Source organism: Coptis chinensis, chromosome 4 (genome assembly GCF_015680905.1).
Source record: "Coptis chinensis isolate HL-2020 chromosome 4, ASM1568090v1, whole genome shotgun sequence".
In the NCBI taxonomy this organism is placed as follows: Eukaryota; Viridiplantae; Streptophyta; class Magnoliopsida; order Ranunculales; family Ranunculaceae; genus Coptis; species Coptis chinensis.
Window position 1 is genome coordinate 73620083 of NC_141459.1, and position 17194 is coordinate 73637276.

Sequence of the window (17194 nt, forward strand, 5' to 3'; positions counted from 1 at the left end):
AAACCTAATTATCCCTCAATAAGTAAAGGATGAGTAGGGTATCGTTCCACTTTTAAGTGTATGTTATGTGAAGGACAGGACTGGAAAGGGGGTTTGAGGGATTAAAAACTATGATTATAGATATTATAGATTCTAATGCTAAACTAAACTAAACTATTGAGAATTTATAAAAGAGGGAATTCAAGAGATTAGAATCCACCAATACTTTTGATTCAATGACCTTTTGCTTCATGGTTGTTCTCACAAGTAGACTACAATTAGGCAATCGAGCGAGTGCCGAGCCCTCCTGGACGAAACATCATTAACGAATAACTCTACTTAAGGTTGTTCCTATGTTCATGTTACTAGTATCTTCTTTCCTTTTATGTGAGCTAGGGTAGCTATTCAATGAATCACCATCTAAAACAAACACAAGGAATACTTCCCTTAGTCTAAAACAAAACACAACTAGAAGAAAAGTAGAGAATAATAGTATAATATTCAATTACAATAAATAAAACCCTATTCTAGCATTGTATTCAATTGCAATAAATAAAACCCTAAACTAGCATGATATTCGATTGCAATAAATAAAAATCTTAATCTATACTTCCATCCCCTGGTCTGGGCAATGGAACTAATAACTAAAAACATAAAGAACTAACCTGATTGAAGAACACCATGAACCAGAAGAATCATTAAACCTTAAGCACTGGCTTCATCTCCTCCCTTGAAGGAGAACATTAGCCTTCCATAAAGAAGGAAGAACGAGAAGAAGAAGAGTTTAAGAACATAAGACTAGAAAGACTAATTTATTAAGACTCAGCTAGTTAAAATCGATCTTTTATTATTAATCTCTCTCTGGCTCAAGTTTTGGAGACCAGAGTATAACTGAATTGGCAAATTACATGAGGCACTTAGATCCTTTATTTATAGAGGTTACAATGAGCTCTAGAGGCATTCCAAACCGTCATTTGTTTCCTAATACAAATAGACTTCTTTCAGAGTCCAACTTCGTCTTAAAAACTGAGAAGGATTGGCTACAGTGTCGATTCATGCATCTAAGACGCGATCAATGCGTCTGGACGCTCGATCCATGCATCCCAGACGCGTAAGCCTATTTTATCTCTTCTGCTCTATTCTTCTATCCTCTTTTGTGGGCTTTGGTCCAAGCAACGAATGATTTGGCCTTGGGCTTCCAAATAGGCTTTAAAATAGGTCCAAGTCACATCTTTAATAGCTCCAATTCTTTGGCCTTCTCCATGATTGTCCACGAGCTTCCCATGTGATCTTTAATGCTCCATTTTAACCCTTTTTCTCTAATATTCCACAAAGCTCACTTTTTCTCCTGTAGAATCATAAAACATAACTTACAAACACTATTAGTCCACTAAGATGGCTAAACAAGAGGCATAATAGAGGGTTAAATAGCACTTTTTGAGCACTTATCACAGCTCCCAACTAGCCTTTTGCTAGTCTCTTAGAAAATAAGATAAAAAATAGATAAGTGATCAAAATCACATCCTAATAACAAAAATAAAATCCTAACTCACTTTCGCAGGCATCTCGATTGCATTCACCATATGCAACAAGGCTTTAAACCTTTAAGTTCCCCAAAAAGGACGAGTTATAGTCTCGTGAGGATTTTCAGGTGATATACCCATAAAATCAATCAATAGTATGTTCAAGAATGATAGTATTTTTCAGATAGAGAAATTTCTTACCCACTTAGTGCTTATTCCAACAGACGGTCTCCATTGCTAACTATATTGCTGCAAAGATTCATAGATTATGATGGGAGATAGTAAAAATTGACAAAATTCTCAATCAAGGCTTATGTATATACTCAGTCAATCTCCTATACTCTCCTATCCAAGATACAGAATCCCTAGTTTACCTTTAGACAAATAATCTCAATTTTCAATCCTCACCGGTCATACTCTCATAAAAGAATCTCTCAGAAGATGGTCTTCTATTTTACCTCATGCATGTGGGGAAAAGAATAATTAATACGAACATCCCACATACTACCTTGAAAAACGGACTTCTGGATGAAATTAGTCTCATGGAAAGAATGTCAATCACATATGAAGTGTCGGGTCCTTCACTTTAGCATCCTCTCACCTATTCTAGACTTCGTACCATACTGTAATGATAAGTCATGGGTTGTAACTTGGCTTGGGTATTAGTTTATGAAGGAAAGGTAAAAAGGATTCTAAGGTTGTTTCTGAAAAACACTAAGGGGTTTGCTTTATTCTTTGGAAGATTTCTTCAAATTCTGTATTGCAGAGAAAATTCTTCCTTTATCTTAGCTTTTCCATCCATTCTGTTCAACTTTTTTTTTTCTTTTTTTTTTTTTAAACTCAGTGGTATATCCTTGATTAGTACTGGATATGCTTATTTTCCACTAGCTTCTTTCACTTAGGACAGAATGATGGTCTTCATTATATCTCTCTGGTATTTCCTTGTAATCTTCCTTTTGTGCTATTTCTTCCTCTTTGTGCCCCTCGTATTCTCATAAACATATGGGTATGGCTGATAAAGATTTTGGCTATACTCCTTGTCTGGAGTTGGGTGACGGGTAAAGGGTTTTATGAAAGAAAATGGCTTATTGTAAGGCTCAAAAGGGTTTAACATGATGGTCCTACTAGGTGGGATAAAGGCTGAATGGGTTCACTACTTGACTTATCAGTATGATACTCTGTTTCGAATAGACTACAAAACCTAATGGCTATCTCCTTAGTTGATGTCACTTCGTGATTAACCAAATCAACAAATAATGAGACTATATTACAACGACATAAAGAACTGAAAGATGTTGAGTCACTAAGACTTGGATTTTTCGTAAGAACTCTCCAAAGAATGGGTATAAAGCTCAAGTCTAAAAATTCTACTTCCAGTTTACTAGGGGTTTAAATCTCTCTTCTAGCAAAAGTACACAAAACTGACCAAGTACTATGGTGGTGCCTTGATAAAGAATTCTATCAACAAGAACTATGTCCGAGCATAATAAATAGTCTAAGAGGTAATGAAATCAATAATATCAACTATCTATCAAACTCAACACTAAGCAGTATAGAATATATATCCCAGACTCATCATTAAAATTCATTTTTCTCATGCTACTGATATAGAAACAAAAATATTTTTGTTTTTGAAAACTAATTTTCGAAATTCATTTATCAAGTACTTCTCAAATACACCCTCCCCCAACTTAACATATACATTGTCCTCAATGTATAGAAATTAAGTAAATGAAATGAATGAGAAAAAGAGAAGATGTTACCATTGATGTCGAATATCAAAATTAATCCCAAAAATAAGAACATTTCCTTTTACCATTTTTTTTTTAGTTAGGTCTTTTTAAGTCAGATCCCTAAGACTATATATCATGCATTATCAATTTGGAGTGAGGAGATCAGATTTTCTTACCCAAATCTGACGAATGTTTGGAGGACGAGGAGGTCTCACCTTGTGGGTTGTCAAAAATACTCCTTGATATGCCGGAAAGATTGCTGGTGAAGTTGCTTCTCTACCTTGAACTATTTCAGGTCTGATGATTGTGTGATAGGCCTTGTGGTTCCTCTATGTAGAAGATTGACGAAAATCTTTCTTTTTAATAGGACAATAGTATCTTATGTGCCATTTACCACCACAGTGATGATAATGGATGTCTGGCTGACTGCGCTCAAGGTGGGCGGTAGACTGGTTCACATACTTCACTCGTTTAGACAATGATGCTGTAGAAAAGGCTTCAACAGTGCAATGCTTCTTATCAATATGGTCCACTTTCTGCTTCAGAAGACTCATTTCAGTTTCTAGATTCTGTTGTTTTTCCAAAACTTCTTTAAGCTGATTCTCTAGTAACTGATTTTTTTGGGCAGAAGTCTGTTGTTCATCCTGAAATGTAGAGTTCATCTTCTCAAGGTATGATACTCTCTCTACCAATTTTCCATTCTGCTCACTTAAATACTGAATTTTCTGTAGAGATTCCAAGAACATGGCTTGCAGCGCCTCTGTGTTGGGGTTCTCAGGTTCATCACAGTTTTCTGTAGATTGAGCACTTTCAATTGTATCTTCGAATAGGAAGGATTCTTGTATCATGCTATCAAGGAAGTACACCTCTCCACCTTCAGCGTCATCACAATCCTTATGCAACAGGTGAAAGATATTTATGTCCATGGACATCTTACCAAAGTTGTTCTTCATTTTACCGTTGTCACAATTTATCAAAGCTTTTGCGGTATCGAGGAAAGGTCGGCATAGAATAATTGGAATTTTATCAAAGGCCTCCTTGGTGTCTATCACAATGAAATTCACTGGATAGTAGAAATCGGCTACTTGAACAAGAACATCCTCAACTATGCCTCTGGGAATCTTGGTAGAACGGTCAGCTAACTTCAATTTGACTTTTGTAGGTTCTCTAGGCCCAACGCTTGGTACACATGATATGGCAAGAGATTTACACTAGCACCAAGATCTAAAAGAGCATTACCCGTGAATTTTTCTCCTATCTTGCATGATATTGTAGGACTTCTTAGATCTTTGAGCTTGACTGGAGCTTGCTGATGGATAATAGATGTTGTTTGTCTAGCTAGAAACGCTCGCTTTGGAACATGAGTACTTCTCTTTATGTTGTATGCATCTTTCAAGAATTTGGCATATGATGGCAACTGCTTGATCGCTTTGAGAAATGGGATATTGATGTTATCTTTCTTAAATGCATCCTTCATCTCTAAAAATTGCTTGTCTTTTTTGCTTTGAGCAAAAAACATAGGAAAAGGTGCCTTTGGTACAAGCACATCGATGTAATCCGCTTCTTCTTTCTGTTTGGCATTCTTGCATATCTTGTCTTGGTCATCTTGACAAATGGGAGTGGAAAGGATTTCCCCCACTTCCTTTTGAACTTCATTTGAAATCTTAACCGATTGCTCTGTAGCAATGTCATCATGAGAAGGTAAGTCAACCTTGTTGTCTATCTTCAATCCCCGATCCGAGTAGTAATCGAAATGACCTCGATCATGGAGGTGATCGATACTAGAAGTTGTCCCAATGTGGCATACATCTTCACTCCTCGATATCGGTTCCAATAAGCTAGGTTGAGTGGCTTGTGTCTTTACAGACAAAGCAGTAGTGAGTTGGTCGACCTTAGCCTTTAGAGACTCCATTCTAGAACATTGACTTGCCCGAGATTGCCGGAGATTGAAATGCCGAGATCTGTGCAAAGCTCTAGAACACTTTCAAACTTCTGATTTTTCTGTGACAGCAAAGTAATTGCATTCTATAGGTTGGCAGGTGCGGCATAATTTCTCCTAGGATCTGGCACTAACTCTTCACTTGTATTGGAATTCTGTTGAGAGTAAAATTATTGTTGATGAACCAACTTTGAAGCTTGACTTGTCTGTGGAATATAACTTTAATCTTGAGAACCTGAGGGTCCAGCATTCTGTCTCTAATAATTGCCTTGAAAGTTATTACCACCTTGGTTGGGCCTCTGAAATGAGTTCACATTGTACTCTCCAACTGATGCATGTTGGCAGTAACCAGGACATTCTAGAGTTGCATGGGAAGTGTCCCAATAGACTTCGCAGTATTGGCTAGCTTGCATGATTGGGAGAGATTTAGCTTGAGACTTGTTGATCTTGGAGGGATTCATAGAGAACTGGTTAAATTTCTTAATCAGAATTTCAATGCTGGTGGCCAGGCTGGCCAATGTAGACTTCAGTTCTTGATCTGATTGTTCATGTGCTTGGTAACCAAATTGCTTTGGCTCCCCCTCCATGCTAGCGACATCCTCGTTGCTAGTAGTCTATTGTTGTGTTTCTTCAGCTAAATTCTCGATAAAGTTGTAAGCTTCATCTCCATCCATTGATGTAAACTTGCCTTTGTGCATTTGTTCATCATCGAGAGTCGTCGATAGAAAAAATGAGTCAGTGTGCTCTTATCATAACCATGATGTGGACATGAGCCTAGCAGATTATTGAATTTCTCCCAGCTTTGATGATATTCTTCAGTCACCTTTCCTTTGAAATTGTTGATAGCTTGCTGCATGGCATCAGTCTTCTGGGGTGGGTAGAACTTGTTCATAAACTTTGTTCTTAACCTCTCCCAGGAATCAATGGAATTGATCGGCTGTGTAGTTAACCATTCAGATGCTTTACCTTTGAGTGAGAGTGGGAATAGAATTAACTTGATACTCTCATCCCTGATATTCTGGTTCTTGAAAGTTCTGAAGACTGATAGAAATTTTTTCATGTGGACATAAGGCTAAACATTGTCTGAACCATTGAACTTTGGAAGCATAGAGATTACTGATGCTCTAAGTTCAAACTAGTTAGATTCTGTCTCTGGAAAAACAATACTGCTGGGTGGGTCTCCAATGATTGGCGAATAAAAATCACTCAGCTTCTTCCTCTGTTGTGCTTGCATGGGTAGGATAGCTTCAGGATTATTGGTGTCCAAAACACCTCCATCATTGCGTGCGGCCATTGTTTCAATCTCGTCTAGTATTCTTGTGAGTCGGTTGTTGAACCTTGTCCACTGTTGTGTTCTTACCGGACGATGATTGGACGACGGGGCATACACTAGAAAATGTTATGCGAAAAATTATCCTACTATGCTTGAATGCAATTAAACTAATATGCAACTATTCTAAATTATACTAAAATGCAAAACAACTTTCCTTCAACTGGGTTGGGCTTTGTAGCTAGTATCTCGCCAGTTGTCTAAAGCTGTCTCTTCTAGGGTTATGGTAAATCACTTGGATTGCTTAGGTACCACAGCCCACAGACGATAGTCCGTTTGTCAAGATTCAGACAAGAAACACTAGAGTTTGATGTTTCCCTGTGTTGGCTTACAACTTCAATTGTTGAAAAGGTCCTAAATGCAATTATACTAGAAAGCAATAAAACTAAACTATGATGCAACTATACTAAGAAAGCAATAAAACTAAACTACGATGCAACTATACTAAGAATGAAATAAAAAGAATGAAGATTCGACTAACCTGGATAGTAGATCTTGTCTTCGAGATGTCCTTCAAGCTTCTTTCTTTCTTAAAAGGATGGATGATGTGGCTAAAATTACCTCAAGATCCAAAGTTCTAATCTTGAAAGAAAACATTAAACATAAACAACTTAAAACGGCAGCGGCGCCATTTGACAAGCTTCTTTTTCTTTATTTAGATGGTGTATGGATGATATAGGTAGATGATGTAGATAGATGATGGTCGTTGAACAAAATAGAAGCGTATCAAAACCTAATTATCCCTCAATAAGTAAAGGATGAGTAGGGTATCGTTCCACTTTTAAGTGTATGTTATATGAAGGACAGGACTGGAAATGGGGTTTGAGTGATTAAAAACTACGATTATATATATTATAGATTCTAATGCTAAACTAAACTAAACTAAACTAAACTTTTGAGAATTTATAAGAGAGGGAATTCAAGAGATTAGAATCCACCAATACTTTTGATTCAATGACATTTTGCTTCATGGTTGTTCTCACAAGTAGACTATAATTAGGCAATCAAGCGAGTGTCGATGCCCTCTTGGACGAAACATCGTTAACGAATAACTCTACTTAAGGTTGTTCCTATGTTTATGTTACTAGTATCTTCTTTCCTTTTATGTAAGTTTAGGCAGCTATTCAATAAATCACCATCTAAGGTAAACACAAGAAATACTTCCCTTACTCTAAAACACTACACAACTAGAAGAAAAGTAAAAAATAATAGTATAATATTCAATTACAATAAATAAAACCCTATTCTAGCATTGTATTCAATTGCAATAAATAAAAGCATCTTACTAACAAATATTCAATTGCAATAAATAAAACCCTAAACTAGCATGATATTCGATTGCAATAAATAAAAACCTTAATCTATACTTCCATCCCCTGGTCTGGGCAATGGAACTAATAACTAAAAACATAAAGAACTAACCTAATTGGAGAACACTATGAACCAGAAGAATCATTAAACCTTAAGCACTGACTTCATCTCCTCCCTTGAAGGAGGAGATTAGCCTTCCATAAAGAAGGAAGAACACGAAGAACGAGAAGAAGAAGAGTCGAAGAACATAAGACTAGAAAGACTAATTTATTAAGACTCGGCTAATTAAAACCGATCTTTTATTATTAATCTCTCTCTGCCTCAAGTTCTGGAGACCAGAGTATAAGTGAATTGGCAAATTACTTGAGGCACTTAGGTCCTCTATTTATAGATATTATAATAAGCTCTAGAGGCATTCCAAACCGTCATTTGTTTCCTAATACAAATAAACTTCTTTCAGAGTCCAACTTCGTCTTAAAAACTGAGAAGGAATTGGCTACAGTGTCGATTCATGCATCCGGGCCTTTATTCATGCGTCTCGTGACGCGAAAGCAATTCGTCCGGGCGCCGATCCATCGTCCCGAGGCAGCGTAAGCCTATTTTATCTCTTCTGTTCTATCCTTCTATCCTCTTTTGCAGGATTTGGTCCAAGCAATGAATCCTTTGGCCTTGGGCTTCTAAATAGGCTTTAAAATAGGTCCAAGTCGCATCTTTAATAGCTCCAATTCCTTGGCCTTCTCCATGATTGTCCACGAGCTTCCCATGTGATCTTTAATGCTCCAAATTGCTCTGTTTTACCCCTTTTTCTCTAATATTCCACAAAACTCACTTTTTCTCCTGTAGAATCATAAAACATAACTTACAAACACTATTAGTCCACCAAGATGGCTAAACAAGAGGCATAATCAAGGGTTAAATAGCACTTTTTGAGCACTTATCATGTAGTATAAATTCACATCCATAATTATTGCTCTCACCATTGTTCCTTGTGTTTGTTCAATTGAATTTGTTTAAGTCTTTAGAGTTAAGAGTTAAGATCCGCATGGATATATATATATATATATATATATATATATATATATATATATATATATATATATATATATGAATCTATATGTGAGAGTAGAAAATAAATAATTGATTCACCGTAAGAATAAGGTTAGAGTAATCTAATTGAGTTTTTACAGGTTATCACCAGCCAAGTGGTGGAGGGGTTCTGAAGACATGTGTTTGGATTCCTCCAGAACCAAACATCATGAAGCTCAACATTGACGGGGCGGTGTTTGGGAGTCCAGGGCCTTCGGGCATTGGGATATGTTGCAGAGATTCTGAAGGGGAGTTCATCTTCACTTTTTGCAAAAGACTAACAAATGGTACGATTGATAGAGCGGAAGCTTATGCAGTTGTCGAAGGGATTGAAATAGCTATCAGTAGAGGCTTCTATCATCTTTGGGTGGAATCGGATTCTCTCTCAACTGTTACCTCTTTCAGTTCAGGTGCAATACCATGGGAATTACAATCAAGATGGAAGAGATGCAAACAGAAAATCACATCGATCAGGTTCACTCATATATGGAGGGAAGCCAACATATCTGCGGATACCCTTGCTAAAGCTAGAGCTGCTCTTCCCGTCGACGATTTTCTGTTTTTTGTAGGAAAGCCCGCATGGCTACTCAAATGGGAATGCCCATTTGAGCATTTTAGTAGAATATGTTAATGCCTCCTAGATAGAGATATCTATGGAGGGCTATGAACTTGTAACTGAGAGATTGCTCCGGCAAGATTTCAGAACCATTCTTTTGTTTTTTCTTTAATATATTTTCACCTTACCAAGCAAAAAAAAAAAGTGGTGGAGGGGTTGAATTGCAATCCGTTAGCAGACGTCATCTGGGCGTCTGAAGTGCCAAAGCGATTCACCCAGCCACGGTTTGAGAGATATGATGGCAAAGGAGATCCAGCGGATCACATTCACCATTTCCGGCAGCAGATGCCCCTGTGGCAAGAGGCACAGTATGATGGGCTGCGGTGCATGATGTTCCTAGCCAGTCTTAAAGGAGGGGAGTCGGATTGGTACTATAGGCTACCAGCGGGGAGTATAAAGAGTTTCTAGGAGTTAGAGCAAGCATTCATAGCTCATTTCATACATCAGAAAAGGAGGGTGGTGGACATCGCGACTTTATTCAATGTTAAGCAATGATCCGCAGAGTCAGTAAGGGAATACCTATGCAGATTCAAGGCTGAGACGCTGGAAGTGGAAAATCTGGATGAGAGGACCGCAATGATAGCGTTCGAAAGAGGTGCGATCGGGAACGGGAGTACACCAGTCTGTGGCTAAGAACGAGAAATACATAAGGTATGAGGACACCATGCAGAAGGATTCCAGGAAAACAGGGAAGGCTGTGTTATCTTTGGAAAAAGGTGGGGAGCATCGGAGAACGGAGACATCAGGTAGAGGGAGTGAGGGACGTCGCGTAAACACTTCGCGGCCTGAGAGAAGCAAGGAGGGGATTCGGTGGGAGAATAGGGAGCGAAAGCTATACCACGAGATGGAACAAACACCACTAAACAGGTCGCTGCATGAGATATTGCCCTTAATAAAGAACATTCAGGGATATGAAGGATCGCGGAGCATTCCAGCTGAGATACCTACCAAGCCCTACTGCGCATATCACCAGGTGCGCAATCATGGGACTATCGACTGTTACGCATTAAAATGGCTGGTAGAGAAAGGGATGATGGGAGAATTTGTGAGGGGGACACAGAATGAGGAACAGGTGCTACCCCACGGCAGGATATTAGGAACCATTAATGTGATTTTTAGCGGGGACGCTTTGAGTCACAATGCACATCGAGACAGGGTGAGGAGAACCGCAAGTATACAGCAAATTAACGAGGCAGCAGACCGCACTCGACCTAATACATGGACCACGGAGGGAGGAGATAAGATTATATTCAGCAATGCAGATCTCATAACTGTGGATTCTCCCCATGAGGATGCATTAGTCATTACTGTATCGATGGGAAATTCCATGGTTAAGAGGGTGTTAATAGATTGCAGAAGTGCGGTGGATTTGTTGTTCAAGGGAGCTCTAGAAGAAATGAGGATTGATCTGGGGCAACTAAGACCGCCGCAAACCAACTTATATGGGTTTAATGGGAGTGTGACCAATCCCCTGGGGGAACTTTTACTACCCATCACCACAGGACCAGTCACTGTTTTCACCCGATTCATGGTGGTGGATTCCAACTCCCAATATAATGCAATTTTAGGGAGGCGATAGATCCACGAGATGAAAGCGGTACCCTCCACATATTACCAGGTGATTCAGTTTCCTACCCCCACCGGCATGCATGAAGTCTGCGGTGATCAGGTGACGGCCAAGAATAGTCATCAAGGGATGGTGAAGAGATTAGTCCGCAGAACAGAAGGGGAGACATCGAATCCCAGAAAGAGGTAAGAATAGCAATTATAGTGTGCCTCTGTAGAGGGGAAGGCGGAGTCGGCAGCAGGACCAAAAACCCTCGACAAGATAGAAATAGTGAACTTGGGGCAAGGAGAGGAGGAGAAGTTCACGGCAGTGGGGGCCAATTTGCCTGAAGAATGGAAGAGTAGGTTGGTGTAGTTCTTGTCTAAAATAAGGACGTTTTTGTGTGGGTAATAGAGGATGTCACGGGATTGGATCCAGGTTTTGCATGTCACAGGTTACACATGAAAGAAGATGCTAAGCCGGTGAGACAGAAGATGCGAAGCATTAGACCGAAATATGCCGAGGATATTCGCGAGGAGGTAGCGAGATTGAAAGGAGCTGGGATCATACAAGAAGTGACATTCACTGACTGGTTATCTAATGTTGTCACGGTACCAAAAAAGAATGGCAAGGTCCGCATGTGTGTCGACTTTACGGATGTTAACTCGGAGTGTCCCAAAGACAGCTATCCCATGCCGCGGGTAGACGAATTGGTGGACAGAACTGGGAGATTCAAGATATTTTCATTTATGGATGTATCCATGGCATACAATCAAATCATGATGTACAGACCTGATCAGGAGAAGATGGCCTTTGTGGTGGAAGGGGGGACCTATTGCTATACAAGGATGTCATTTGGGTTGAAAAATGTCGACGCAACATTTCAGCGGTTGGAAGAGAAAATGTTTGAGAGCAAGATCCGAAGGGGAATTGAGATATACATAGATGACATGGTGGAGAAGAGCATATCAGAGGAGGAACACTTTAAGGGACTGAAATAGACATTTAGTATACTGCGAATGCATAACTTGAAGCTCAATCCTGAGAAGTGCACGTTTGGTGTCACCACCGGGAAATTTCTGGGTTATATCGTCAATCACCGGGGAATAGAGGCTAACCCCGAATAGATAAGGTCCTTAGTGGAGATGTCGTCGCCGCAGAATGTCAAAGAAGTATAGCGCTTAGCGGAAAAGTCGCGGCCTTGAATAGGTTCATTTCAAAGTCCTCAGACAAGTGTAGACCGCTGTACCGATTGCTAAGAAATACACCTGATTTCGTATGGACAATGGAATGTGAGAGGGCATTTGAGGAGTTGAAGGGGTATTTGGGAAAGGCCTCATTATTGTCGCGGCCAGAGCAGGGAGAGAAATTATATTTATATCTGGTGGTTCAGAGTATGCGGTTAGTTCAGTTCTCGTGCGGATTGTCGACAAGGTAGAGAAACTGGTTTACTTCCAGAGTAAAACTCTATTAGATGCCGAGACTCAATATAGCAGGGTGGAAAAGTATGCGCTGGCGTTAGTATTATCGGCCTTAAAGCTTAAACCCTATTTTGAAGCACATTCAGTGGTGGTAGTAACCAATTTGCCCTTGAAACAAGCATTGAAGGTGGAGAAGTCTGGAAGAATGTTAAACTGGGCAGTGATGCTGAGTTCTTATGAGATACAATATCAGATCAGGACCGCAGAGAAGGCCCAGGCTGTGGCTGAATTTCTGGCAGAGTTCCCAGTAGAGGATCCCACTTGGGGGGATGAAATGGTCATGAAGCCAGAAAGAAATGTGGATCAAGACTTTTTAGACCCTTGGGACAAGATAAACGGATGGAGAGTGTTAGCAAATAGATCTGCAACAGATGTGTGCATTGGAATAGGGGTTGTGTTGGTCACCCCTGATAACAATAGAATAGAATTAACTATGAAGTTGGGGTTCACAGCATCCAACAATGAATCAGAGTATGAGGTAGTGATAGCGGGTTTGAGAATAGCAGAGGACTTAGGGGTGATCGAGTTGATGGTGTATTCAGATTCGAATCTTGTGGTGTGCCAGGCAAATGGGGGGTTCGCTGCCAGATGCCCGCGTATGGCGAGATATTTGGAGGTGGTACAGAAGAGGTCTGTCTAGTTTACAAAGATTAAGTTTGTACATCTGGGCCACGGGGAAAATAGACATGCCGACTCCTTGGCGTATGTGGCCTCGGCAATACTAGGATCTGAGGAAAGAACTATAAAAATAAGGAGGTTGGATAGACCGAGCACGGAGGAGGCAGCGAAAGTATGCCAGGCTGCGAAAGAAGAAGAAAGTTGGATGGGCCCCATCAAGAGCTTTCTTTCTGGAGAGGAGGTGACAGACAAAAAAGAGAGAGGAAGGTTGGAGCAGACATCTCAAAGGTACATTCTAGTATATGGGGAGTTATATCGAAAGAATTTCAATGGACCTTTGTTAAGGTACCTCGGACCGAGGTTGGCCCTCGAAGTGATAGCAGAGATACATGGGGGAGATTGTGGGCCATTCGGTAGGGAGGACCACGGCGCACAGGCTGTTAACACAGGGTTACTTTTGGCCCCATATGAAGAGGGATGCAGTGGAATTTGCCAAGAGATGTGACAAGTGTCAGAGATTCGCTTAACTAATTTTCGCGCCAGCTGAACCACTGCATAACGTGTCTAGTCCGTGGCCATTTGCAACGTCGAATATGGATATAGTGGGTCCACTGCCCATGGCCAGCGGCAAGAGAAGGTTAATGTTGGAGGCCACTAATTATTTCACCAAGTGGATAGAGGTTGTACCCTTACACAAGTGAAGGAAACACAGGTGATAAAGTTTTTATAGGAAAATATCATATGTAGATTCGGAGTGCCATATGCTATAGTCACAGACAACGGAACTCAGTTCACAGGAGGGAAGGTGCAGAAGTTCTTGCAAGCGTACAAGGTGAAACAGGGGTTCTCGACCCCTTACAATCTTGAGGGTAATGGGCAGGCGGAGTCATCCAATAAAACCATATTGAACAATCTCAAGCAAAAGTTGGGGGACAAGAAAGGGGCGTGGGCTGACGAATTGAATCATGTACTGTGGGCTTACCGAACCACTCCTCGGATGACAACTAAGGAAACCCCTTTTAAGCCCTGGCCTACGGCATTGAGGTTGTGATCCCGTCAGAGATGGTGGCAGCCACCACCCGAACGAAGGCTGTGGAAGGAGGTTTGAATTAGGGCATACTGGCCAATGATTTGAATTTGGTAGAAGAAAGAAAGGACACGGCTTGAATTAGGTTGGAGGAATACATACCATCGGCGCATTCAGAGGCAGTACAACAAGAGAGTCAAGCCGCGGAAATTCCGAATAGGAGATTCAATGTTTAGGCGAGTGACCCCTAGCACCAAGAGACAGAATGACGGAAAGTTGGGCCCCAATTGGGAGGGGCCCTACACAGTGGTAGACGTCGGAGGTGCTGGCACTTAAAAATTGCAGAGTATGGAGGGAAAATTGGTAGAGAAACCATGGAATGTAAGAATGTTAAAAAAGTTTTTTGCTTAAATGTAATAGGGATCCAGGACCAAAGACTGGCACCATTTGTAAATATATAATACAACGGCACTTTTGAGATGAGAATTTGGTATGAAATGAAAGAACACCAAACAAAAATTTGTAGCGGCGGGGGGGGGGACGAGCCCTTCGTGGACGAGGGGTCCGAACCACACTGGGGGCAAGAGGAGTTGCCCCTAACAGGCTTCTGGGCCCAAGAGAGCCTGTGAAGTGGGATGAGCCCTTCGCAGATGATGGTTTCAGTTTACACCTGGGGGTAGAGAGAGTCGCCTCGTAAGCTGTGAAACTCACCAGAGAGAGAGGCCGCAGGGGGGTTGAGCCCTTCTCAACATGAGGGTCAAATCAAACTGCAATAGAATGAGCTGACCCAGCCAGATTCATGACCAAAGTATAGTTCGCGGAGTGGGAGGAGCCCTTTGCGGACCAGAGGTACCAGTCCTACATGGGGGCACTTACCCTTATCAGAGCTTGTCCCAACTGAATCAATCCAAGGGGTTGGGGTGGAGGAGTAGTGTTTGATAGGGTTATATACTAAAAGCATTACTTTTGTATTAACTCTAATTCTTTATATTTTGAATGAGAATCATATGGGCAAATGTTATGCATATTATATATGTTATTAGTTATATGCATGTGTCTAATACTTTATGTTGTAGATGATATGGTGTGAACACACAGAAGATCATATCATCAGTACCTTATAAAATATAAGTAATCGTTCACAACCTACATGGATTTGGACAAACCATTGCTACAGTTGTAGTATAATCTAGTATTAGTCTATCTTGACTATAGGATTACACTAGTACACTTTATGTGTATTGAACAGGACCAAGTGAGGTTGTTTCTCCTTATACTGACTATATAAGAGAACAAATGCCTCTGCTATTATGGATGCTTGTCCTCCTAATCCGGGTATAATAACGGGCACTTACACGCATTGTACATTGCTTTAAATCATCAATGAGTGAGATTCATTTGTGAATCAACAAACTTGATGGATTGGGCAATGACATTGTATGTAAGGTATGTTGTTGATTATAGAAGGAATCCGTGTCCCGCAAGAAGTCGGGTTGATGATGTCCCCTTGAGGAGCTCAAAAAGATTGTCATGTAAACCCTGCAGGTGGATTTATTCCGACATGACAATGAGGTTGAGTGGTACTACTCAAGGACATAAGAAGTTGATTAATGTAGTTGTCAGTAACTTGACTTAATCAACGGACATTCGATATCTTAAACACGGAGAGATCAACGAGCATATAATATGGAGCCCATAAACGCTGACACGTAATTTGGGATTAGGGCGGTAGTGCAACAATGGCCTTTAATGGAATAAGCCATTTGTTGACGGACTTGGGCCGTGTGTTCTTGGCGAACATGGGAAGCCCAAGCCCATCAAGAGGCCCAACCCTAATTTCTCCTCATGGTCCCTGTTGTAGCCTATAAATAGAATACTCTCTCTCTGGTCGAAATTCACTATTCATTTGTTCTGAAAAAGAGGCAAGAAAAGTAGATCTGAATTCGTTTCTAATCTTGAGAGAAAGAAGGGGATTGGTAGATCGTTGCCCACACAACGTCCAATCTGTTCTAAAGGAATACAACAGAAGATCAAGGGTTGATTTCAGATTTGATAAAGTTTTGATTCTCAGAGATTACATTTTAGCCAATTCTAAAAGGTATGTTTTCCAATCACAAATCATGGACACCCATTAATTCCGCTGCGCATGGTGTTCGCCGTTTGTAGAAATAGTCATTCTGAAATAACGGTTCCTACAGTGTTATCAGAAACCATGTTAGCAAAACAATATTGAGTGCTAAAGCTAGTAAAGGCCAATTAACGGGGCCTTAGGCGGTATGATATTACGAGAGCCACAATGGAAACATATTCATAGCAAGTGGAGGGAAGCACAAAAAGGAGAGCATAAAGAACATATCACAATTAAACATCAAGAGTATAAAGAGCAAAAGAGCATAGTGAGAAACAACCAAGTACTACAAGTGCCGCAGTCGATTACAAAACAATGAGGGCAAGGACAAATACAGATACAATGTTTAGAACAAAGAGATAGCCAGAAGTTGCACTAAAATCAGTCTTGTAACGGGATATCAGCAGGGAGTGTCAAGGCAGGTGATGTCGCGGCAGGTTCAGTAGAAGTAAAGTCCTCGGCAGGGTCCTCAGGAAACAGGGCAGAAGTATTATCAGTCATAGGGTCCGCGGCATCGAGAGTTTCTGGTCGGGGAGACGGAGGCTTTGTGGGGAGGAGGCGACCTTCCTTGGCTAGTCGGGCGTGCTCTTCAGTGATCTTTTTAGCCACACGCTTGTTAGCCTGAGCTTTGAAGCTTACTCACAGCTGCTCCATATCTTTGACGTGTTGCTGAAGGAGGGCATTAGTATTTTTAGTATGTTGGAGGAGAAGGGCTTCCCGCTGCTTGCTCAGGCATTCATTTACCCCATCCATAAACTTTTGTTGGGCATCCTCCGCGCTTTGAAGTCCATCTTCCGCTCTGGGCTTGGCAATAGTCGCGGCTTCAAGTTCTGCTTGGAGACGGGCACAAGTGGCCTTAATCTAGTAAGGTTGCCCA

The 17194-nt window shown here is 40.8% G+C and overlaps 2 protein-coding genes across 2 annotated transcripts; both read left to right on the forward strand.

Annotated features, from left to right (window-relative positions):
• The first annotated feature begins 10181 nt into the window (after positions 1-10181).
• LOC147504745 (uncharacterized) lies at positions 10182-11096 on the forward strand. Its single transcript, XM_086605348.1, has one exon. The coding sequence runs from the start codon at positions 10182-10184 to the stop codon at positions 11094-11096; it is 915 nt and encodes a 304-aa protein (XP_086461474.1).
• A 986-nt stretch (positions 11097-12082) lies between these two features.
• Positions 12083-14213, forward strand: LOC147504746 (uncharacterized). Its single transcript, XM_086605349.1, has 4 exons — positions 12083-12146; positions 12457-13174; positions 13229-13507; positions 13910-14213. Exons 1-4 carry the CDS (start codon positions 12083-12085, stop codon positions 14211-14213), a joined length of 1365 nt encoding a protein of 454 aa, XP_086461475.1.
• The last annotated feature ends 2981 nt before the right edge of the window (positions 14214-17194 follow it).

Excerpts from the sequence above, each read along its gene's own strand:
- LOC147504745 (XM_086605348.1), top strand. The coding sequence starts at position 10,182 with ATGCAGAAGGATTCCAGGAAAACAGGGAAGGCTGTGTTATCTTTGGAA.
- LOC147504746 (XM_086605349.1), top strand. The coding sequence starts at position 12,083 with ATGCATAACTTGAAGCTCAATCCTGAGAAGTGCACGTTTGGTGTCACC. Across the intron at positions 12,147-12,456 it reads CACCACCGGGAAATTTCTGG|AGTATGCGGTTAGTTCAGTT; the intron begins GTTATATCGTCA and ends CTGGTGGTTCAG. Across the intron at positions 13,508-13,909 it reads TTCAATGGACCTTTGTTAAG|ATTCGGAGTGCCATATGCTA; the intron begins GTACCTCGGACC and ends TATCATATGTAG.